This window comes from Pundamilia nyererei, unplaced genomic scaffold, assembly GCF_000239375.1.
Source record: "Pundamilia nyererei isolate P.nyererei 1_Seehausen unplaced genomic scaffold, PunNye1.0 scaffold00090, whole genome shotgun sequence".
In the NCBI taxonomy this organism is placed as follows: domain Eukaryota; kingdom Metazoa; phylum Chordata; class Actinopteri; order Cichliformes; family Cichlidae; genus Pundamilia; species Pundamilia nyererei.
Window position 1 is genome coordinate 1,205,605 of NW_005187491.1, and position 24,555 is coordinate 1,230,159.

Here is a 24,555-nt window from a genome sequence, read left to right on the forward strand (position 1 = left end):
GTAGACTTTAAAGCACTGCCCTGAAAAAAGAAAAATGAAAGCGGCTCATAACACAGCTGCTAGTCCAATTGCAGTTGCTGTCTCTCAAGTCAAGAACCAACCTGCTGTCCTGATTCAGTTTTTCCAGTTTTCCTTTTGTTTTGGGTACACAGGACAGTGTGGGTGTGTGTGTCGGTAACAGATGGTTTACTTCAGGGCTATAGTTAATAGTATTCCCACGCAGTTCCCTGGTTCAGGAAACTTATAGGCAAGAAGCAAGTCATCACTTTTGGTATAAACAATCTCAGCTGACTGAAGGCAAACAGCAGCTTGGAGATGGCAAACACCCAGTGCAAATAAAACACCACAGTGTTTCAGGCAGTATGTCTATGTCTAGCTTCTATTTTGACAGTTAAGAAGGGCTGTTCCTTGTTTATGAGGAAAAATGCAGTGGGCTTCTATAATAAAATGATTTATTATAGAAACAGGGACGGGGATAGTGCCATGTTGAAATGAGCTTTGATCTATTTCACTCTATTTTGGGGCAATCTGGGTGCAACCGACTCATATTGTGACCCATGACACATTTCTTTTGTGTTAATATAAAAAAAGTTAGGCATAAAACAACAGACTTGATCAGTGTTATGTCATCCATTACTTTGTAGACTATGCCTTGAGTACAGCTGTTAAGCTGGTAATTTCTATGCAAACATCACAAAGGATGAGTGGATTTAGCAACCCTAGGCACTGCATTCTCATTAGTTAGCTGGTTGCTACAATCTTATCAGTTTTACTAAGGCCTTTACACACCATCCATCCATTCTCTTCCACTTATCCTTGTCAGGGTCACGAGGGAGCTGGAGCCTATCTAGGCTACCATAGAGCGAGAGGCAGGGTACATCCCGGACAGGTCACCAGGCTGTTACAGGGCTAACACATAGTCAACTATTCGCACTCACATTCACACCTATGAGCAATTTAGAATTACCAAATAACCTAACCCCACTAACTGTGGAAGGAAGCCAGAGTACCTGAAGAGAACCTACACAGAAAGATCCTGGCCAGGACCTTCTTGGTGTGAGGCAACAGTGCTAACCACTGTTCAGATTTTTTTTGTATGTGAATAACAATTCTGACCAATCAGACCTGCACATTTCACAACAAGCACGCTTGTAGCTCAAATCGTGCAACTCTAATTATAAACCATAACATAGATAAAATAATACTAATTTACCTCAGACACACAGGTAGATGTTGCTCCAGGTCAGTCGGATCTCAGATGTGGTCCCAACTCTGCCAAAAAGAGTTCAAACTGTCCCTCTAACATCCTGAAGTGCATATGAAGCACTTTTCTTTTTTTTAGCAATGCACTTGTTGTGTAAAGACCTTTAATGTGATCATAATTTACAAAATGAACAGCATGCTGTATTCAGCAAGACTTTAAACGAGTAACTGAAATCGTAACATTATTAGAAAAAGACACACAGAGGTCATATGGCAGTTGAAAAAAAGATTATGAGAATTTTAATCTTGTATAGAAATGATTTTTGTGAGGAGTCACCCCCCTGTTGGTTCAGGTTTAAAGCTCTTACCTTACACATTTGTTACACTTTTCAGTTTCAGAGGACATGTCTATCATGTATTGAATATACAGGCCGTAGTTAGTGTGGGAGATTTGTCATTTCTCGTTAGCTGGCCAGTATTTACTGTATTTAGGTGTATTTTGCTTTTTAGCAACCTCAAAAGAAATATGTTTATTCTCTATACATGTTCCTCTGTAGTGATCTGCTTTTTTTTAGATGAAAGATGAAATTTCGAGCTTTTGCGTTAAATGGCAGCCTCCACCCTGTTGAGATTAAAATCTAACTGTCGGTGATGTGTACCAATCTCAACCTAATTTGACAGCTGAACACTGACATGAAAGGTGTCAGACTAGGAGGGTTGTTCGCCTACACTCTAACTTAGCTGGGGACAACATTTACATCACTGCTAACGTGGCTGTGTGCTACTCTTAATAACTGCTTTTGGGAAACTGCATCTTCAGTCTTGACTTCAGCCTATACCAGTGGGTGTAACTTAACACTCTGACATGCCACATAATTACTTATTTGCTATTTGTTGTCTAACTGTGCCCAGGAGAGAAACCTTTCATTTCATAATGTTCCCTGTTGATCAACATTTAAGGCAGGTTTGGTCATACAGCAAAATGGGTGAAAAGATGTAAGGCATCAATTACTTATTTTATCCACGAAGAAAGTAGTTTGTTACACTATTAAGTACTTTTACTTTTCTAGGGTAGATAAAGTGATTAGACTCTTGAAAAATGTTAAAAGCTGTCTATAAATCTGAAGGTTAATCAGTTTGTTAATCCCTGACTCAAAGTGTGCTTGGAGGTTGAGCAAGATACTGAACCCCAAATTTCCCCCAGTGTATCAATCAGATTGTGAGTGTATGTGGCTTGTAGTAAAAAGTGCTTTAAGTGCTCAGTTGCAGTTTTGCTGAAGGCCACAGTTCACTGAAGTTAACAGAGTAACATCAGCAAAAAGAACCGATGCAACTCTTAGTTCACGATAATGGCTCCAGCTGAGCAGAGATTCTTGTCAAATAAAAAAAGTAAAATCAAACCCGGTGACAAGGGTAACCCTGCCTGAGGCCCACACCAACTGAGAATTTGTGTAACTGCCTGATTTGAATGTGGACGCATGGGGTTATGGAGGGAGCTCATGTGAACACTCATGCATGACACCTTCATCCATCATTAACTCATACAAAAAAGACCCAACAGGACCCAGTTAATATCTTTCTAAACCAGGGGTGGGGAACTCCAAGCCTCAAGGGCCGGTATCCTGCAGGTTTTAGATGTCACCCTGGGTCAACACACCTGAATCAAATGATTAGTTCATTACCAGCCCTCTGGAGAACTTCAAGACATGTTGAGGAAGTAATTTAGCTATTTAAATCAGCTGTGTTGGATCAAGGATACATCTAAAATCTGCAGGACACCAGCACTCGAGGCCTGGAGTTGGCTACCCCTGTTCTAAACCTTCCATTACCGCTAATTTTGTGTTGCAGTGAACATGAGCAGACAACTTGTCACAAGAAGGTTGTTCAGCATTACAACCTTTAAAAGAAAAATTGGCAAATTACAAAAAATGGTGCACTTTTGAAGAAAACAAACAAATCTTCATGCTCACTCTTGACAAGCTAATGGTTACAGTATGAAACGATTCTCTTTATTTGAGGCTAGTGAACTATTAAAGATGTTTCTGCACAAAACGCTTGGGTGGAGCACATCGCTGGTTAGCGGCCCGGATCAGCTGTTTGTTTTTGGTTTTTTTTGTTTTGGTTTTTTTTTTTTTTTTGGTGAAGAGGAAAGTACCTAAATGCTTGCGTCAGTTAGAGAAACCTGTGAAGAGAAAACTGCAACTAGTGCAAAATGGTTGACATATTCTGCTCTTGTTTCACTGTTAAATTTGACTGAATGCAACTGAGAATGCTGCAGCTGTGGCCTCAAAGCCTTAGCTGTGTCAGGGCTTGTTATTATAAGAGGTGTGTCTCTTCCTGTAACTCAATATAAATTGAAAGAGAGGAAAAGGGTGCTTAGAAAAGTTCAGATTATAGTTATGAAAGGCTTTAAAAAGCATCATTGTTTTCATGTGTTTTGTCTCCATCACTACTGCCCTGTACTCATTGCTGTGGAGACGCCAAAGCAGACTTCTCAAAAGATCTTAGAACAAGTCATGCAATACTTCCTCGAACTTACTTACTGGCAGTGAAGTCTGGAAAAAAATTTGTCTCACACAACTGATTTCTTCCTGTGTATCACTAAATTTACCCCCTTTATTAACAAGCCCCCCAATCATACTTATTCACTAGAGTCCCAAACCCGCTTACGTTTTCCTACACTTTCTTAATCTATGAAAATGTAAATTTAGAACTAGTTTATTAACAAAATTTACTTGAATAAAGTAAAAGGATGTAAAATTTTAATAAAGGAAGCTTTGAACTTCAAACAAATATTACTAATATTCAGTCAATCAAATGGTGAGGATGTCCTGTTTTAGTTTTTAGCATTTTGTCTTAATACTGTAATTTAACGTGGCACATCATCACAAAACATTACGACATCTGTAAATGAAATGTAATCTGAGTTTCTTTTTTTGGTAACTTGTATTTTCACGTAAAACGATTACATCTTCTTTTAAGGACACGTACACATAAGCCTTGTCAACATGAATAATCATGAGTCCTCCAGTCCTAACTCATGATTAATATTTAGCTTTGTTGCAGGCTCTCTTTAAACTGTGTGTCAGTGCAGCTGTTTCCACAGAAGAGCCCAACAGCTGAGAGAGGATCAAGGCTCCAAAAAGCTGGATGACATCATGCACTTTAAATAAAAGGCTCACATCATTTGTAATTAGGATTGCACAACAAGTTAAAGACCACTTTAGTGAATTATTGCCTGTGGCCTCATAGCCCTTTAAACTATATTTAAGGGGTTTGCTGAGTATATCTTTTTTTGGCTTACACTTTGTGCACACACCAAATACAGTCTGGTTTTAGAGCCACGTCACGTGTATGTTGCTCTGGGGAACTTGAGTAGAAGCTGGCGCACATTAGAAACGGGGAATGTCAGACGAACTAAATTAGGGTAATAGCTTAATATAAATCACGTTCGTCATATCTGAAGTGCATTTATGTAGCACAGGCTACCCTAGCGTCTCGGTTTAACTGTACTTGGGGATTATTTTAAGTATCACGTCCACATCAGTGTGCTCACAATTACAGTAACATTTAGAGTCCCATTGAATATTTTTATCAGCAGATAATAGGTATTAGCCAGTCTGCATCATCATTTATAATGGCCAAAGTATAAAAATTGAAAAGTAACACAAATGGAAAAAACACCCTTCTACCATGTCATTAGTGCTTATGTTGCATAGTTTGTCTGCTGTAAGCCACTCCGCAATTGCCTGTTTCGTTTGTCTGAAAGAAACAAAAATGTTGCCCAGTGCACATACAAAACCGTAAATGTGAACTTTATGGTATCATCAGTGAAATAAATCACTGGTTCCCCAAGAATGAGAGATGTCTTGAAGTGTGTTAGATACTAGGTCCATTGTAGACCACTAGAACGCCATAATCAATGGTTATGTTGGTTTATGGTTGCTCAAAATCTGTCATGTTTCTCTTATTAAGCTGTCAGGTTTCTTGTATCATGTCGCTGTTTTGAGTGAAACTTGCATGATGTAGTTACAGCATTTTAAAACTATGAAATCATCTGTAGATATTATATTTTCGTATTTCTGAAATCAGTGTGACCTCTTGTACTTTGACAGCCAACCTTACCTCATGCATGTTTACAGAGCAGCGGTGACCCATACAGCCTACTAGCGCTCGTAACATACGAAGCCCGTATTGGTGATTAACAGGTTGACTTACGTCAGCCATCACCCAGTCACTCAATCTGTTTCTTGCCAAAACACAGTGTCACTTGGACACTTTGTGGGATGAGTTTGTTTTTAATGACAAAGATCAGGGAATGCAAAACGTGATGCACTGTACATACATCATACAGCCACTGTACACTTTTTTTTTTAAAAATTAAAGACAGGCAACTACCTACTGTCCTTCATGTAGTTTTATGTGTGCTGTTTTTAATTTACTGTCGAATCATCTGTTTGCATTTGTGCTTAGAAATGTCCAATCCAGCTGTTTATCCATGACTTAATTCTTTGTACATCAGTTTTATTAGGCATGTTGTTTGGATCAATACTTACCATAATGCTGCACTTGTACCATAGTCCCATTACGGGAAGATGATTTAAAACATGATCACGCTGTGTATAATTTGGCTGCCATACAATCGACTTGGCTGTGCAGACAAGAAGTGATTAAACAGTGAAGTACTCAACAGTATGTTGATTCACAGTCATGCATTTGCAGCACACCCATGCCATACAGAGAAGCTGATAAAACAGAAGTGCAGTCCCATGTGAAATGTTGTCACAGTAAACACTTCATACCCGGATGTTTACAGCCTGAGCAGCTTGATAACTGATTGGCATGGCTATATCAAATAAATTCCAGTATTTTAAAAGGAAACCCATCTTATCAGTCTGGTCTCAAAGTTGATGACTCATTTTCTTTTTTTAGTTTTTCAAAAGTAAACTATAAAGACATGGAGTTACACAACTCGCTTCTTACCAAAACAGCTTTAAAAATATGGAAATATATCAAAGTTAGATTTTAGATTTGAAAGCTAGCAAAACGGTCTACGATCTACGTCCCTACCCTCACCTATGGCCACGAGCTGTGGGTAGTGACCGAAAGAACGAGATCGCGGATACAAGCGGCAGAAATGAGCTTCCTCCGAAGGGTGGCTGGCCTCTCCCTTAGAGATAGGGTGAGAAGTTCGGCCATCCGGGAGGGGCTCAGAGTAGAGCTGCTGCTGCTCCACATCGAAAGGAGCCAGCTGAGGTGGTTCGGGCATCTGACAAGGATGCCCCCTGGGCGCCTCCTGGATGAGGTGTTCCAGGCATGTCCCACCGGGAGGAGGCCCCGGGGCAGACCCAGGACACGCTGGAGAGATTATCTCTCGGCTGGCCTGGGAACGTCTTGGTATTCCCCCGGATAAGCTGGAGGAGGTGGCTGGGGAGAGGGAGGTCTGGGCCTCTTTGCTTAGGCTGCTGCCCCCGCGACCCAGCCTCGGATAAAGCAGATGAGGATGGATGGATGTATCAGAAGAGGAATGGTATAATAACCGCTGTTTTCTGTCTTTTGCAGTTGCTGGGATGCATTATTGTGACCTTCTACTGGAACGACAGTGTTGCCAAGATGAAAGTTCATCAGCTTAATAAACTCTACACCAACGTTTCTATCCAGCTCTGTCGCATCCTCATCCTCTGCATCTTCCATTCATCACTATCACATTACACATTGTGATTGTAGATCGACTTAACATAATGGAATCCTGCACATTTAAAACTCAAAGCCTAGCTTCTCTATCCCAGCTGTTAAACTATTAGCTAAAAAACTCATGGTTTTTGCAGCAAACATGCACTTTATTTTTTATTATTTATTTATTAATTTAAATGAAGGCACTTAACTGATCTGTTTGGTTTAATTATTTTTATTTTATTATTTTATAACCATGACCTCCTTGAGCCTGGTTCTGATGGAGGTTTCTTCCTGTTAAAAGGGAGTTTTTCCTTCCCCCTGTTGCCAAAGCACTTGGTTTTCTCTTTTCTTTGTATTATTCTAGGGTCTTTACCTTATAGTATAAAGTGTCTTGAGGCAACTGTTGTTGTGATTTAGCGCACTATAAATAGATAAAACTAAACTGAATGAAGAACCTTTATTTTAATTGCTTCAGTTGTGAGTTACATGTTTCTTAGTTCTGTCTGTCCATTTAATAAAACTGAACAAATGTCAGTCTTGTGGCCCTGAAAATACTGAAAGCAGTACATGAAGCTCTTAACATTAAGAATCCATTAAGAATGTTTTCTAACGGGAGGATCTACTTTGTCAAAAATTTATTGTGACAATCATGATTTGTTTTTGACTGAACTTCTTTGTGTTCTTAGGAAAGAGAATAAAATAAGCTTTTAGAATTTATAAACTGAAATGGAAATGCAGTTTGGTTTTTTTTTTGGGGGGGGGGGTTATACTTTATGTATTATGTGTGCAATTTGTTATTGTTGTTATGCCTCATTTAGTGTTCCAGTTTTTTATTCTTAACATTGTTAATGGATTATTAGTTACATTTAAATGTAATTAAATAAATTATATTTCATTGTATAAACATTAAATAGTTTTGGAAGTAAAAGCAGGTTCTTATCAGAAAGGTTTCAACATTTGGATGCCGCATTGTCCTTTGAACCCTCTGGGCTCTATGCTGGCCATTTCTGACCACCACTTTTTCTTTTTTGATCATTTTTGCAGTGTTAATGCATATGGAAATTTTAAACTTCAGCTCCTTGAATATATCAATAATATACACTATATATCCAATTATTCCTTATAGCTTTATCGTGGCCACATTTTGGCCAATTGAAACCCATTATAATGACATTTTTTAATTCCTTGTTATTGACAGTAATAAATCATGCAGTTTAGGTAAAATTGCTTTCATTCTAAACTTAAGACATGAATATTGTATTGTTGTCGTTGTTTTTTTTTTTTTTTTGGTTGGTTGGTGGTGGTTTTTTTAACAAAACCGGAACAACCCCGCCAACCAATTTTTTAATTAATTTTTTTTTTTTTCCAGTCGGGCTACCAAAATCTATCTCTGCCCTACCCGTCGGGCTATCATAGGAAGGAAAAATACATGTCAATGCTTTTGCATTCTTTCGGAAATGTAGCTGGGTAATTATGTCATTGGCATCGGTGAGCCACTGTCAATATGTGACATATTGAAGTCGCGTTTGAATTTGCGCTTGTTTTTTGCTTTCACTTTGCAATCGCACGAACTGTGTATAGAGAGCGACAGTACTGATTGGTGAGTCACGATAATTTGCGCACCAATTCGTTAGCTTACTATGCAAACATGACAAGTGAAATCTCCCGCAGCAAGCTTAAACATGTGAGAGGTTGATCGCGCAGAGAATCGCTGAGCGTTATGTGAGTGCGTGTGTAAAAGCAGCAGGATATATATTTTAGTTCTGCTGAGCCAAATAAGACAGGTCAGGGTGAAGAAGTGACAGCCAAAGAAAAGCTTACCACAAAACGGAAAAGTTATGACAAATCAGACTATAAGGCAAAAAGAAAGTGCAGCTTCATGGTTTCATGGACAAAAGAATTTCTGTGGCTGCAAAATGACGAGCTAAATAATAACCAGGGGTGCACATAAGTGGTCCGCAGGTGTGCATTCGCTGTCAAAATAAAAAACGCACACAAGATATGAAGTTGCAACGCGTGTTTGCGTACATAAGATTTTCTGGAGGAGGACAGACATTTGTTTAGAACTCTTAAAGATGTCGAAGAAGCTCCTTTAAGCAATTACTTTGGTGTTCCTCCACCTCCAAAGAAATGTCAGAAGGAGTCCGAACCTCAAAAGAAGCACGTATTCTCGAAAAAGTGGTTGCAGGAGGTGAGCTGGCTTCAAACAAATGATGAACGCACAGAGATGTGGTGCGGAATGTGCCGTGAAAATCCCACTCTAGCAGACAAAAACAGTGCTTTTTATATGGACGCAAACGCGCGTTGCAACTTCTTATCTGGTGCGCGTCTTTTATTTTGACAGCGAATGGGCAAATGCGGACCACTTGTGCACCCGTGTAAATAACATAATGTTCTGCCGGGTGTGTTGTTGGTTTTCCCTCGATTTCTGAATCGACAAGCGCCTTTGTTACTGGGACCAGTAATTTTAAGAAAGCCCCCCATTAGAACCCATGAGAAATGCAAGAAATGCATAATTGCTCAGATATTGCCAAGTCAATATCTTTCCCGGAACAAACACCAATTGCAAATAACATACTAAAAATAAACCTGAAAAATCTGTTTAGAACAGCGTACTATGTTGCAAAGAGTGAACTACCACTGGCAAAATTTATCAGTCTTTGCAAACTTCAAAAAGCAAATGGCCTAGATCTTGGTTCCACTTGTCTCTTACCCGTGACTTCAGTGGAAATTTCAAATTCAGGATCTGACACAGACTGATTCATGTCCTACACAGTTCTTACAAGTTCATAGAAATTTCTGTTCAATTAGAACCAAGTATTTGAGTTGATGATTGTAATTTTTATTCAATGTTGTAATTTGTGTTTCAACAATTTTTTGATTAATGTTTTGTTTGTTACAAAACATCAATCAAAAAATTGCTCTTTTTTTTCGGGCTACTTAAATTTATTTTGGGCTACCAAAAACTGAAGAGTCCCTACCCGAAGGGCTACCAGGGGTTTTGAAATCTTGCGAGCCCTGACATCATTTACCCATTTTTGGCCAAACAAGCAATTTCATGTAATATTCTTAGTTTTGTATAAGGACGTACGGTGGCTTACTGCACTCCAATGGACCAAAAGAATGAGGCTATGTTGGCAGAGGTTTGATCTTAAGGATGTAATAGCTTGTGTTTGTGCATGACATTGCAGCACAAATATGTATCTGCAAGATAGAGTGGAATAAATTACAACACATCAAATATTACATAGGCTGCAGTGAGTTTCTGTAGATGCAGGCTATTGAGCTTTGAGTTTCCCAGGCAAACTTAGCTTCAAAGCACTTTTATTCTTGTACTTTTCATAGAAAATACCATACCCAAAATATTAACTTTCAAAAAATTTATGTGTATGTATATATGTGTGTGTGTGTGTGTGTGTGTGTCACAGGACATTTTGCAGAGTTCACAGCTGCAGCTGCAGCGCAAACAACAACAAACATTGTTTGTAAATCTGTCCTGCAGTTTATGCAGGTTCAGTTAGTGCTGCTGCTATAAGTAAGCCCAACAGCTTCCAGATAATTTTCTTCTGACAAGATGGCAAGAAGGTCATAACTGCTTCAAGCTCCCTGACCATATGATGTGGTCAGGGAGCAAGGATAGGAAGAAGTCCTCTGCCCTACTATCTCCTGGATGTCTTGGAATACAATGCATTTGTCCCTTGGAAACCACTTCATAGGAGTGGGAGTTGTCTAAAACCTACAAATGAAGAGTGATCCTCGAAGAGCTGGGGCACATGCTGATGATCTCAACAATTGCAAGACGGCCTTGTTCCTGATGCTCAGCCGCTTCTGCCATTGATCCGAACATACAGTAGTCTGAACTAGATGGTTAACCTCACCTCGCCAACAAAATGAGAACAAGGTTTTTTGTTTTTTGTTTGGCTATTCATCAATAGAAGTAATAATGCAAAAAAGTTAAAATCATTGTTACTGTTACTGGGACTGACCTGCACTGATGACTGAAAAAAATATTCAATTTATTCCCTCTTCTTTCTGAAAAGTTACTGGTAATATATTACCTAACTGACATTTAAAGGGTAAAAAACATGGCCATAACATGCTAAGTGGGAGTTTTTCTGTCACTGCAAAAAAAAGTAATGATGCATATTTAATCACTGATACTGTTAATCATTGATATACATCCAACTGCAGTCATGATGAGAAAATAAATCAGATTGCATGTTTATTTTGAATTTTTTTTAAGCTTTTATCTCTTTCTAAATAATTACAATTATGTGATCTAACTGATATTTAACTGGCACCTGTGGCTCAGTCAGGCCCCTTCTGGGAAATGGGGGGGCCTCGAACCTCAGGGCCTGGGGCTCGGCCCGCTCTGGCGTGACTGGCTGCTGGCAGAGACTGCGGGCACTTCACTGCAGCCCCCTGTAGCTTCTGCATCGTGGCTGCTGGGTGACCCCCGTCTGGGGAGCTCCTCAGCTCTTTTCGGGAGGGTGGTGCTTCTGTCCCTCCGGTGGTACTCCGTGGGCTCCGTGGGCCTGCTTTATGTCCTGGGGGGCAGGGCTATGGCTCCCCACACCCACTATCAAATAGTTACATGGAAAAACCTTTTGAAAACAAGTGCGCTCAGGCACACAGGTGTGACCACAGGTGTACACACGGGTGTTCATAGACACACACACAATCTTCCCTGGCAGGTGCCTCAAAGCATGCCGTGCATTGTTGGTCTTGTGTGCTGCTCAGTAACACTCAATATTTATTATTTACTGTTACTTATACTTATCTAGAGTGTTGCTGTGGTTTTTGTGTTGTTGTCTTTATGTTTGCTTTCTTCTTCTTCTTTTTTCCCCCACCAGGTGATCTAGCAGATTTAGTCTTTTCTCTGTTTGCCTCTTCTCCCAGTTCTCCCTCCTTGCCTTAAACTTATCTTGTCTACGTCTCTCCTTTTCCTATCCCCCAGTCATTTCTGTTCCATTTGTAATAACTTAAAAGTTTAAAAGAAATTATAAAATAAAATGAATAAATAAATATCAAGTTGACCAGTATGGCAAAGCCATAATGATCCACTTGGAAAAGTAAATCCGTTGGGCATCTTTCTTGGCCTTCAGACAGTAATTCTGATTGCTACAGTGCCAAACGGGACAGGCAAAAAAAATCAATATTGAGAAAAAAATTGAACATTATTCCCCTTTTTTCTGAAAAGTTACTGGTAATATATAACCTAACTGACATTTAAAGGGTAAAAAAATCTTAATTTGAAGAAAATTTGGGTTTTCACCTCAAGGACTGATGCCAATTTGAAAAATCAAGTTGAAATTGTTTAATATATATTCATTTTATAGCATTTTGTGACCTTAAGCAGGAGGTGGCCACTTTTGTTCATGAACATGCTAAGTGGGAGCTTTTCTGTTTTTCTGTCACTGCACAAAGAAGTAATGATGCATATATAATCATTGATACTATTAATTATTGATGTACATCTAACTGCAATCATAATGAGAAAATAAATCAGATTGCACCAATTGTGTGATCTAACTGGTATTGAAAGGGTTAAAATTCTGAATTTGAATGGAATTTTAATTGTCATGACCAGGACTGGTGCTAATTTAAAGAATCAAGTCGGCCAAAGTAGAGAAATATTTTAATATATATTCATTTTATAACATTTTGTAAACGTAAACAAAAGTTGGCCATTTTTGGCCATGAACAAGCTGAGTGGGAGTTTTATCTATTTTGCTTTCCATGCACAACAATAACAATGCATAATAATCAATGTTGATGTTAATCAATTACATGTCCCAGACTCGACTATTAATAATACAAGAAAACCCAGAAGCACTGCGAATTTATGAAATGGTCATTTTTGAGGTTGTCTTCCAACAAGTGCATTGTACAAACAAACTGGTGTTTTAAGGGTTAAACATGTAAAAAGTCATGTCTATTTTATATTTCTGAAAAGAACTGATGTTAGTAAAAAAATTTATGCAGAAAAAATAGCAAAAAAACATACAAATAACCAACCAAGAGACCTAATCTGCTGGTTGGCACTTTTGGCCATGAACAAGCTGAAAGGATTGTGATTTTGAACAAACCCAGAGGGTTGTGTGGGTGTGTGTGTCATTCTAGATTAAAACTCTGCAATGATTTGTTTTTGTGCATGTTTCTATACAAATGCAAATGAGGTTGTACTGCCATGTTGTGCACTTTTGTAAAATGTTCACCTCCTTTAAATCCCTCCCTACATCCTTAAGCTATGATTTTTTTAGAATCCGAAACGTTACCCAAAAGCTCTTTTTCTGCAGCCATAAATGATTCAATGGAACCAAATACCTGTGGGCGGGCATGTATTTCTTCCCCCGTCTCTTTACAGTACAGTTGTTGGATGTCTCTGGGGAGTCTGCTGGATTATGGAAGGGATTTCTGTAGGATTTCTGTAAAACAAAGACAACTGTTTTTTAAAACACTAAAGAGCTCGCCTGTTGCATCAACCAATCACAAAGCCTGCAGACATGACATACCCTTAAGTGCTGTTTACATGCATTTTTAACAGCAGACATCTCAGACTGTAAGCCGTGTATAATAGAGTATTGCATCAGTGGAACCAGAACGGCTGTGAGTATATAAACCTTTTAGAACAGCATTGGCCTACTTTGTTATCTAAATGAATAGAATTACAAAACTTCATCGGGATCTATTGTCTATGATGACATTTACACTAACCCAATGACACCAGCTGACAAATACGTGATAAGACTTTCAGATAGAAATAAAGGACAAAGTGACAAAATGACATCTATGTAAAACATGGTTATATTTAAAAAGCAGAGGAGGTAAAAAACACAAAACAAAACCCATCTATACAGTGAAAAAATATATATATTGAAGCCTTACAACCACAAAAGCTGATATTAAGATAATATTAAGTTGGCCTCACTCACAAGAATAATGCATCCTTGAAGCCACCATGAAGTCCACTTATGTAGACTTCTGCATAGACTTCATGGTGGCACAGGTGGGAAAAGTGTCATGGAGGTTTGTGAAATAGTAGGATGTATTGATTCATGTTTCCGGACACAAATTTCCCCTTTTTTCCCATTTTCCTGCACACTATTTGTCATATCTCACATGTGTTGACTTTTGCGATGAGTCTTTTTCACTTTTAATGGGGGAAAGAAGATTTGTTTAAATTTAGGAATTACAAATTACTTTGTAAGTTTATGCAATAAAACTACTTTGTTAGGGGTATCAAAGGAATGACGTGTCCCCAATGAAGAGTCTAGACAACATGTGTTCTGCAGGTACTAAATATGCTTACCTACATAACATCGGTTTAACAGTTGTGCTGACTGTCACAAAAACCCAAAAAACATGACAACTGCAGTCCATATACACAAACAGACTGTCTTGTGACTCACATTTTGCTGCGAGACTGGGCTGAGCACTCTTAGGAGCTATACTGACTACATCCTATCCTGTTTTCAGTGATAACTGAATAACTCCTGGGAGAAGATGTGCTCATCTGCAGTTTGTTTATGTGGTTGCCTGACATTCCACGTGCATGCTGCATCAGTAGTTGAGAACATTGTGTTCTGAAGTGCAGTGGTGAGACAGATTCCTGCTAGAAACTGAAATAACTGCTCAGAAACACATGCCTGGACATGTATGCCTTACATAACAGGTCAGTGTAATCTCATCAGATGTGACCTGGCCTTACAATAACAAGGGAGGTACAAGAAGTCAGGCATTCACAATTTGAAGCTTGACTGATGACACACCGCAGCAAGAACAGGGCAAGAAGATCTGAAGACACGCTGCAGGGCATTTTCATTTGAAACACTCTGTGTCAGCCAAACAGCATCATTAGAAATGCTTAGACCAACTGTGTATCTTAGATGTTCAGCTCAGTTCAGATTCAGGCATGTTGATAGTCTCAGTATAATTTTTTCATATTACATTTAAAATTCCCGAGTGCCTCCATCACACATTCCTAGCATCCTCTTCTGTCACAGCAACCCTCTGCATGTCCTCTTTTACTACATCCATGAATATTCTCTATTTCCTCTTGACTGGCAGCTTCATATTAAGCATCTTTGTTCACTTTTCCCACTGTCTCTCTTCTACAAATGCCCAAACCATTTCACCCTCTTGGCCTCTCTAACTTTGTCTCCAAAATCAGTTGTGTCAAGCTGGGTGAGGATTTACTAGGTTATGAATGTGAAAGCATAAAACATTCTGTGCTAAACAGACAGTGTAGGGTAGTTTCGGTAGATGACAGGAGCTTCAGGCATGTATGTTAAATACTAAGACGTAAGAGGTAGCATGCTTTTATTTAGATCCTCGTGGTTGTTAGGTGTCATCAAAATAAGTCCCCAACCAGGCTTTACCCATATCCGTCATTTTTCTTCCATATTTAGATATTATCACACTGGACTTAAGCTGTCATTCTCTCTGCTCATTTCTAGAGCTTCTACTGACTATCATTCCTCTTTTTTATGCAGAGCATACCTACCTTTCTGCCACCTGCATCCTGCTCTCACTACAGGTCACAATGTCTGTAACATCATAGTCCACTGAGACTTCTGCCTAACCTTATCTTTCAACCTGGCCGGTGTAAACAAGAAGGGGCTCAGAGCCAACCCCTAATGTAATCCCACCACCACCTTGAACTCATCTGTCACTCCTACCACACACCTCATCACTGTCCACACACATGTCCTGCATCACCCTCACATACTTCTCTGCCACCCCCAACTTTCTCACACAGTACCACAGTTATATCCTGGAATATTTTAAAGTGCTATTATCTCAGTATCCTCACCTTTAAAAAAAAAAAAAAATTAGCTCTCAACAGAAACGACTTTTTTATTACACTTATTTTCAGTATTTCTTTAGGAAAACAGAACTAAACCCTCTTCCCCTTTCCCCATTCCCCTTTTGTTTGGTTAAAAACAAGCACTGTGGGTCAAAACAGTACTGATTTTCTCTTTGTGTGCGGTAAAAACAGGCCCTGTGAGTGAATAGAGTAATTGCAATTTGTATTTAAAACATATTTGCTGTTTCAGTTCAGATGTATATAGGCATCACTTCTGGGGGAAGGTTCACAGCTGGGATTCTTGTGTGTTGTTTCATCCCTTGAAGGGTGAGCCATTGTAATAGTTTCACCTGCACACACAAGTCTGTTCTGTTTAGGTAGAGGAGATCGTTGACCAATCAGAAGACTGATGTTTAGATCCCTGGATGCTTTAGTCCAAATGCCAAAGTATTCTTGGGCAAGATGAGTTTTGCAGAGTGTGCATGTTAGATTAAAACACTTGGATGCAGAAAAAAGTGCTAAGATAAATGAGCCATGTTGTATAAAGCAGCGGTCCCCAACGGGTCAAGGACCGGTACCAGTCTGTGAGTTGTTTGGTACTGGGCCACGAGAGTTGAGGCTCGGGTGTGAAATTTATGGTTTTCAGGGTTTTTATTGACATATTTTAAACTGTTTTTATCGTTATCTCGGTTTCACTGAGTCTTTTCCTGTGTGTTACGAATCAATTTTTCTTTTTCTGGGCACCGGTGCTGGTTTTATTTAGTTGTATTTATTCACCACACCTTAAAGGTGGTCCGTGAAAATATTGTCGGACATAAACCGGTCTGTGGCGCAAAAAAGGTTGGGGACCCCTGGTATAAAGCACTCAGTTAGATTAGAAACATATGAACTACTTCTTCTACCATGTGTGTTTTAAGGCTATTGAAAAAAGAAATGCAGCAGAAATGGAAAATCTTCATCCATCTTTTTTTCCCATCTTTTCTCCAATTTTTTCAAATCTTAACTTTACTTTGCCAGGTTCAATTTAATATCTTAAATCCAAAAGGATTGCAGTAATTTAGTGAAACTAAGCTCAGCGTTTCATAAATTCAAGTTAATCACAGTTAATTCATGATTTAAAAAGAGTTAACAAGAATTCCTCCACAGCAATGTGAATAACTGACAATTACTGCAAACACTTGATTGCAGCTCTTGCTACCAAGAGTAGCACAACCAATAATTAGGCTTAGTGGAAAATGACTTTTTCATGTAAGGTTGGGTAGGTTTGGGTAGGTTTTTCATTCAATAAATGAAAACAGTATTTAAGAACTACATTTTGGATTATTCAGGCTATCTTTGTCTAATATTTACATTTTTTTAATGATCTGAAACATTTAAGTATGACAAATATGGAAAACATTAAGAAACCAGAAAGGGGTCCAGTACTGTTTCACAGCATTCACGACAAGAATGCGACAACTGCATCAAACTGGGTGAGGACGCTCATCAGTGTGAAAAAATAGAACATTGTGTCCTACACAGACAATGTTGGGTAGATGACAACAGCTTCAGGCATGTAGGTTACGCACTGAGACTGAGGGAACATTCTTTTATTTAGATAACTGTGGTTGTTAGGTGTCACCAAAATAAATCCCTCCCAGGCTTTTGCCAGTAAGGGTATGTCATTGTTCTTGTGTGTTATGATGTCATCGTGTTCCTACTTGCTGAGTTCTTTAAAGTTCACTCACATTTTTTAATGTTCGCTTTGATACATATCTGTGCAAAATCTTGATCTGCATTTGCTTTTATTTTTATAAAAAGAATGTTGTTTGCAAAAAAAAAAAAAAAAACTTAAAATCCAACTTCATCTGGTTGTTGTAATTCAAGGTGCAGGGCTTTCCTGGGCATGTTCTGATATTTGCATGATTCAAGAACAGGTTTCTCAGCTGTGTTATGGCTGGGTTTTGCCAAAGGCTTTTAAACAAGTCTGTCCTTTGTGGTTCTTTTGCTTTTATTTTCGCATTCTGTTTCGTTTTCGGTCAGTCTGTTAATTTAATCTGTCTGTAATCATGATTGCTACATCTAACGTAAAAAAAAGTGCCTTATTCTGGATGTTTAATCTTCGTCATTTTTCTGATAGTTCATTTGATCAACATTTTGGTGATTTCATTATTAACCACTTGTCAATTGTCTTGATGGATTTTTTCATATGTAAGCAGGTATCTGTGTTTTGAAAGTGGCTGAAAATATTTCAGTACATAAGAAACCCTCGTGTGATGGCTGCTTCCGGCAGGATAATGAACCACGTCACAAAAGCTTAAACTATCTCAAACTGGTTTCTTGAACAAAACCGTTAGCTCACTCCATTGAAATGGCCTCCACAGTAGTTGGATGGTGATTCATATCATGTATCAATTTAGTTTCACGTCCAGCACTTCTTATCAGTGACCTCGTGTGCTCTATTGCATCACTAGCCACACCCATCAGTACTTTCATGACATATGCAAAAATGTCATGAAGAGTACATTCCTATAGTAAAAGAGGCGTTTAACAAATGGAACGTAAGTTATTCATTTACTGTGAAAGAATTGTTAGGAATACAGCTTGTTATGCTAGAATCAGTAAGAATAGAATAGAATAGAATAGAATAGAATAGAATAGAATAGAATAGAATAGAATAATCCTTTAATTGTCCCACAAGAGGAAATTTGGTTGTCACAGCAGCAGAAGAAAAGCACATATACAAACAGAACAGGACACAGAGCAGACACAATCACACACAATCTTTACAGAAAAAAATATTTACATCTTGGACAATAGTAACAAAAACAGAGTACTGTACAGTTATTAAGATTAAACATAAAATAAACTTTTCACATATTTTTACTTTTATTTTTTACTTTTATTTAATGTGAAAATGTGTAAAACTATTAATTTGGATGACTCTGCTTTGAATATTTAAAAAAAACTGAACTTCCAAAGAGTGTACTTTTTGTCTCAAAATTTGAATTTGAAAAAAAAAAAAAAAAATTTAATTAAAATGATATCCATTTACACGTGATTTTTTTACAGCCGTTTCTTTTCGAAACATGACAGATCATCTCGTATATATTTCAGACATATCTCCTCAGACCATCAGGCAAAGTACGTCTGTACTACCTCAGACTGCTCTCATGTCGCCAGTATGTTTTCACTGTGTGTTATCCACAGCCATGTGTCTCAGGCCTCCCTGCCCCCTCAGTCCGACTCAGGCAGCGTGTGTGGCATGTGTTTTGGATTCGTGCCCAAGGCCTATACAGAGCACAGGAACAAGGGCCCCCTGTGTGCTCTGTTTTTCACATTCCTCAGCCCTGACATCAGCCCAGTTCCAGGAAGGACGCTGAAATGACTGTGTGCGGGAAGAGGCCCCCTTGACCTCTGCAGTCTGGCTAGCGTACCCTGGTTTGGTGGAGGCCCCTACCATCCCAGCCAAAGCCCCCACAACAATGCAATCAAAGGGATGCTTTACATACCACATGTTGTTTTGCAGCAGAAGTTAGATGGGTAGCCAGTGATCGTTAAGATGGATTATCCCCCCTTAGACTGCCATATGGAAATTTAGGACACATGCTGAATGTAAATATTATGCTTCACTAAAATGAAATATCAAACTAACTGAAAACTCGTGGCTTTTTTTGTGTTTTAGTTTTTGGTAGTTTTGGCAATAGTTTTCTTGGGTAGATACTATTGCCACTCTATCAGCCTGAGTTTCTTTTAATGTCAACAAATATGCATGCATACTGTAATATATCAGTTTGTTTTCTCAGCTGTTGTTCTTCTCCTCGTAATCCTGCCCCTTTTTTGTGTATCCAATGAATGATCTTCACCTGTGGGGTTGTTAGCATCTCATTGGCTGATTTAAACTCGAGTTAGCTGCTAGAGGCCTCTTCAGAGGAGACAAAGAATGATGCTCTTTGTCCCCTTTTTCACCAAAGGAGTATTTTTTTGTATTTCTGCATTACTTGATGGAGTTTAAGCTTTTATTTGGAATGTATTTACAGAAATGCGAGATTACTTTAGCATAAGATTTGTTGAATGACCATTATTTAATTAAACAGTCATTTTGACCTATCCTTCCGGTATTTACTTCTCTCTGTCTCTTGTCTTGTTATTGTTTGGCTTTTTTCAGTATTTTATTTGTTCCTGAGTAAATCGCTTTGGCTGAGATTAAAGTTATAGTTTTTACACAGTATATAAATAAACGTCAAGCAGACAGCTGATTATCAGAAGTGTGAGATGCTGGAGAATATACTCCGGTGTGCTGTTATATTTTAGATAGCAAGGAGTTTATTAAACTTCCCCGAAACAATCTGCAAATTTCATTAAAATTTAATAAACTATCATCTTGTCTTTATTTTTAGTTAGCACATACCTTAAACACTTACAGCTGTAAGCTAATGATAGTTATATAAGAGCAGATGCTGCTGGTGCAATAAGCTGTACGTTTTACATCCAATGGATGCGCGATCTGATTAGTCGACTAATCGCAAAAATAATCGGTGACTAGTCAACTATCAAAATAATCGTTTGTGGCAGCCCTACTACGGTATCAGTTTCAAAATCCTACATCACCTCATTCTCAAATGATCACATTCATAATCATGCATGTCCACCTGCCCAGCCTTGTGACGACAACACCGGATCAGCCGTTTATAGCTGAGCACATAAAAACACAGGCTCAGGTAAAACATTAAAAGGCGTTTGTGTCTTCCTGTTCAGAGACATTTAGTGATCAAATTACACTCCCCCCTCGAACCTGCTCATACCAGTTTGTGGTGGTTATTTCCTAGAGCCAGTATACTCTGGAAAATGGAAGGATTTAGATTTTCTCAAGGTATTTTCCATGAGCTCACAAAATGGCTCAGATGGGTTTAGTTTGGATAATGGTTATTTTGTTCCACAGTACACTGAGAATGACATATTAACTCCAGAACCAAACTGTATGAAAAACAAAGTCATGTTTAAAAAAAGAATCGGTTTATTGTGCCAAAGTTTTTTCAGTACACGGTTTTCAGCACACATAATGTTTTATATGAGGACAGGAAATGTAAAAGCATTCTGTAATCGGGCACAGAATGCTTTCAGTTCTGTTATTTATTTCTGGACTCAAAGCCAATGGCGTCGTCAGTTTCAAGTTTCCTGTCTGCTATATTTCATCTCGACTGCTTCATACATGAAGTCATTCGATGAGGTTTTCGGGCTCACGGCCAACTTCACCCACCAGATGCAGCCTTGTGTCGGGTTTCACACAAGCATAAGGCACAAGCATGTGAGTGAGTGAGTGTGTGTTCATGTGTGTGGGTGAACAAGTGGGTGCCTCAACAGAAAGGAGGGTGGAAGCTTGGGAGGAGGAGACATCAAAGCCTCGGGAAATCGGATCCCCTCTTTCAACAAAGCAGGCCATGGGGTTTGGAGACAAAGGAAACGCGATCTGCCATGTGACTGTGAACGCCATGCATGCCTCCCCCAGTCTGGCTCCATTCAGCTTTTCACTCATTCAACTTTATCAGGCCCCACCACCACAGCGAGCATTTGGAACAAACTAGATTAACCTTTAGAGTAATGTTGTGGTTTGCATGTTTCTTTCTTTTGTTTTGTTTTTTGTTGTTTTTTTTTAGCGAGAGCTTGGGTGCCTCTTTTTTTTTTTATATCTTGTGAGGTTCTTTTGTTTGATGTGGCTACTACTTTTGCTTTCATTGTTACTCATGTAGAAGCATATTTGTTTACACTGACACCGTGGGGGCTTCCCACCCTTTTTGGGGGGAGGGGGGAAAGCAAGCCCCGTTACATAAAATTGAAGTTTATGTTTAATTATTTGTTTCAGGTTGGCATGATTAAAGCATGTCTTTTTTCATGTTTTTAAGCACGTGTTAGTAAACTTGAACAATAATTACTTACAACTACCACAAAAGAAAACTACAAGTGTGTAAGCACTGCTACACATTTCATGACAATTTACTTTCATCCATATTCATAAATCTACTCAATGCTTTCTGCTAAAGATTTTCAGCTTTTCATGCTGTAGTCTCTCAATTCAACAACTACAGCATTCCCTGCTAAATGTTCTTATGATTTTGTATTAACACATACATGTCGTAATCAGTCCAGCTTTTCTAGTTTTGTTCTAATACAGATACCTTGGCTTCAGTTAAGATCAGTATCGGCTTATGGGTGGGGGGGTATGACAAAGTCAAACATCAGAACTTCATTTGTTTCAGCATGTCTTGTATGACATGTCATCCAGCTGACTGCATTCTTAAAAGCCACTTTACCTTTAGAGTACAGGCTCACGCCCTTACCTGAGGTATTGTTAACATGTTCACAGGTGCTTGAGTAATACAGGAATTTGTTCCTCCTTGTCTAATGTCTGGATGTTAGTTTGGTCTGCTCTCCTGCAGATCATTCCTTCCAAAACAGCACATAATAAAGTGCTGGTGAGCAACTGCATTTGCAAAACGACAATATAAATAATTGCATTTCATTTAAAAATGAAGAAAAATCTGACTCATAAACTGTTGCAAAGAGCAAGTACCATCAGGAATGGAAAGGATTCATGACATGCAATGATGTGAGTTTATTAGAAACGACTGCAAAAACATTAAATCTATTTCGCTTTTATGGTAACTATTTCCACAGTGGTGAACCTTTTACTGAAAAGTCGACTAAGATCGAAAATTGTATAGGGATCTGAAAAACTCAACACCTATGTGTGTATTTTGTTGTGTCAGCGGCGCTTGAACAATCTTTATGTTTGCTTAATATGTCACCTGTATTTACGCAAAGTGTGATAAAGAACATCCGGACTGCATCCTTTGAACCCTGTGGGTCATAACTGCCACACCTCAAATGACACAGTCTGACCACACCTTGTGGGTGGTAGGTGTAATAACAGCATGTTCTCTGTTTAACCCCTTAAGTCTGTGTTGTTTCTCCTGACCCAAATGTAACTGAAAGAAAATACCCAAACTTAATCAGTAACAGCTCCTCAACTGTATGACGATTCTTGGAAAACAGACACTTGGGATACCAAATATTAAGAGATGGCCTAGTCTGAGTAACATTTATTAATGGTGTACTTTCGTAAAAGTCATGTCATGCATGACAGAAAGGTCCTGTTTTGCTTTTAAAAAGAACAATGATAAAAGCCAATATAAAAAACACTAACAGCAAATGTTTGCCTTGAGTCAAAGTGAAAAAAAGAAAAGAAAAAAAAAGGACCAAATTATTCAAAGACTTCCCGAGTTCACGCTATTGTAGAAGAGGCATTTCCGGCTCTGGTCAGTTTTCCTTATCAGTTTCCTTGCCCTTATTTGGAAGTTCCGGAAATTTCAACTTGTTCCCAACAGTTGATGTATAAATAAATTTTGTAACGAGATGCATTAGATTAGACAATAGAGTGATCAATACAGAACATTACTGATCATAAAGCTGGTAGATATAGTCTACTCTGAAACTCAAACAGCAACAGTACAAACATGATGACTGCAGGTCTACATATAGATCCTATACTGTGTATATATTGTATATTGCTGTAAAAGGGATAACGAAGGCGAAGATGGGATGTTTTGGAAATAAGAAGAGAACCAAAAGTACATTTGAAAAGCATTTAAAAGCTGAGAAGAGCTAAAGACAAAAAGAAAACTAAAGTTAAACAACCCAGTGTGGGCAAGGCTTTCACATTCCACATAATTACTATACAATCCTGAGTCCCTTTCAGTCATGTGCAGTGCTCGGCCTCACCCAATGCTTTATCTAATCTTTTTCCAACTTATATTATAATAGAGTTTAACCATTAACTCTTTTACATTATTTAGGTAGCTTTTAAGCAGATGCACAGATACTATTGCATAACAATTTTTTTTTTCTGCACAACAAAACAGCAGGTCTGGTATGGCTGAGATTGAATCAGTCTTGGTAGATGTTCTAGAGATCCTCGTGCAGTTTGGCGTTGCCTACGTGAAAAGCATGCAACATTGTTGTCAACAGCCAATGTACCTTAACAGCTCTTGTGAGCATGCTCTGCACGTAGCACACACACAAGAGAGACTGGAGGCGGGGCGACAACACAGAAGAGCCTCTTTGTTTCACTGCACACGTGTCATTACGCCATCTAGTGGTGAAAAACACTGTATTTGCAGGAATCTGAGGTACGCGTATCCTCTTTTAAGTAAAAGAGGAACGAGGCATACTGTAGTTCTCGTCCTGTTTCCACTACCCGGTTGGCTATGAGAAGAAATCATTTAGACGTGTGATTGAGAGCAGAGCGCACACACAGGGAAATAACAGAGCGACGGATATTTGCAAGAGTTGGGAGCTGTGGCAGAAAGAAGGAAGAAAGTAAAAATGAAAGAAAAAACCCCTTTGTTGTTGAAAGTGACTGTCAAGGGGGAGCCCCCGCCTCTTCCTGTCAACGCGGGGCAATCCCCGCCTCTTTCACATCTCCGAAAAATTCAAATTAAATTCAGATTTAGTGACAGGATGCAAATACAGTGTATCAATAGCAGGCTTCAAAAAGTCTATGTAAAATGTATGAAGTGTCTCACTCGTGTCATTTATTGTGAAGTAAAAGGCGCACATTCACTTAAAGGACAAGGTTAAAGTATTTTAGAAGCATAAAAAGCTTATTTCCCAAAATATAGAAACATTTTTAGCTCAAAGTAGCAGCAAGCATCACTGCATTTGTTGGCACACGTAAAGCTTAGTATTATTAACTGAGAGCATAAACCTTAAAGCGGGGTAATATCAAAATTTCACACAAACTTGAACTGAGGTGTCACGAAATGAGTCATGTTTGATTTTGGAAGAACAAACAACACCAAGGTTGATTTGGCTAATCCACGTGAGCTGCA

At 38.7% G+C, this 24,555-nt stretch overlaps 1 protein-coding gene across 1 annotated transcript in view; it reads left to right on the plus strand.

Annotated features, from left to right (window-relative positions):
• mcl1b (MCL1 apoptosis regulator, BCL2 family member b) overlaps positions 1-6,852 on the plus strand; it is a 31,290-nt gene extending 24,438 nt beyond the window's left edge. Inside the window, exon 4 of the mRNA XM_005739213.1 lies at positions 6,766-6,852. Coding sequence (XP_005739270.1) covers positions 6,766-6,787 — 22 coding nt within the window. The 3' untranslated portion in view covers positions 6,788-6,852. The remainder of the gene's footprint in view (positions 1-6,765) is intronic.
• Positions 6,853-24,555: the final 17,703 nt, after the last annotated feature.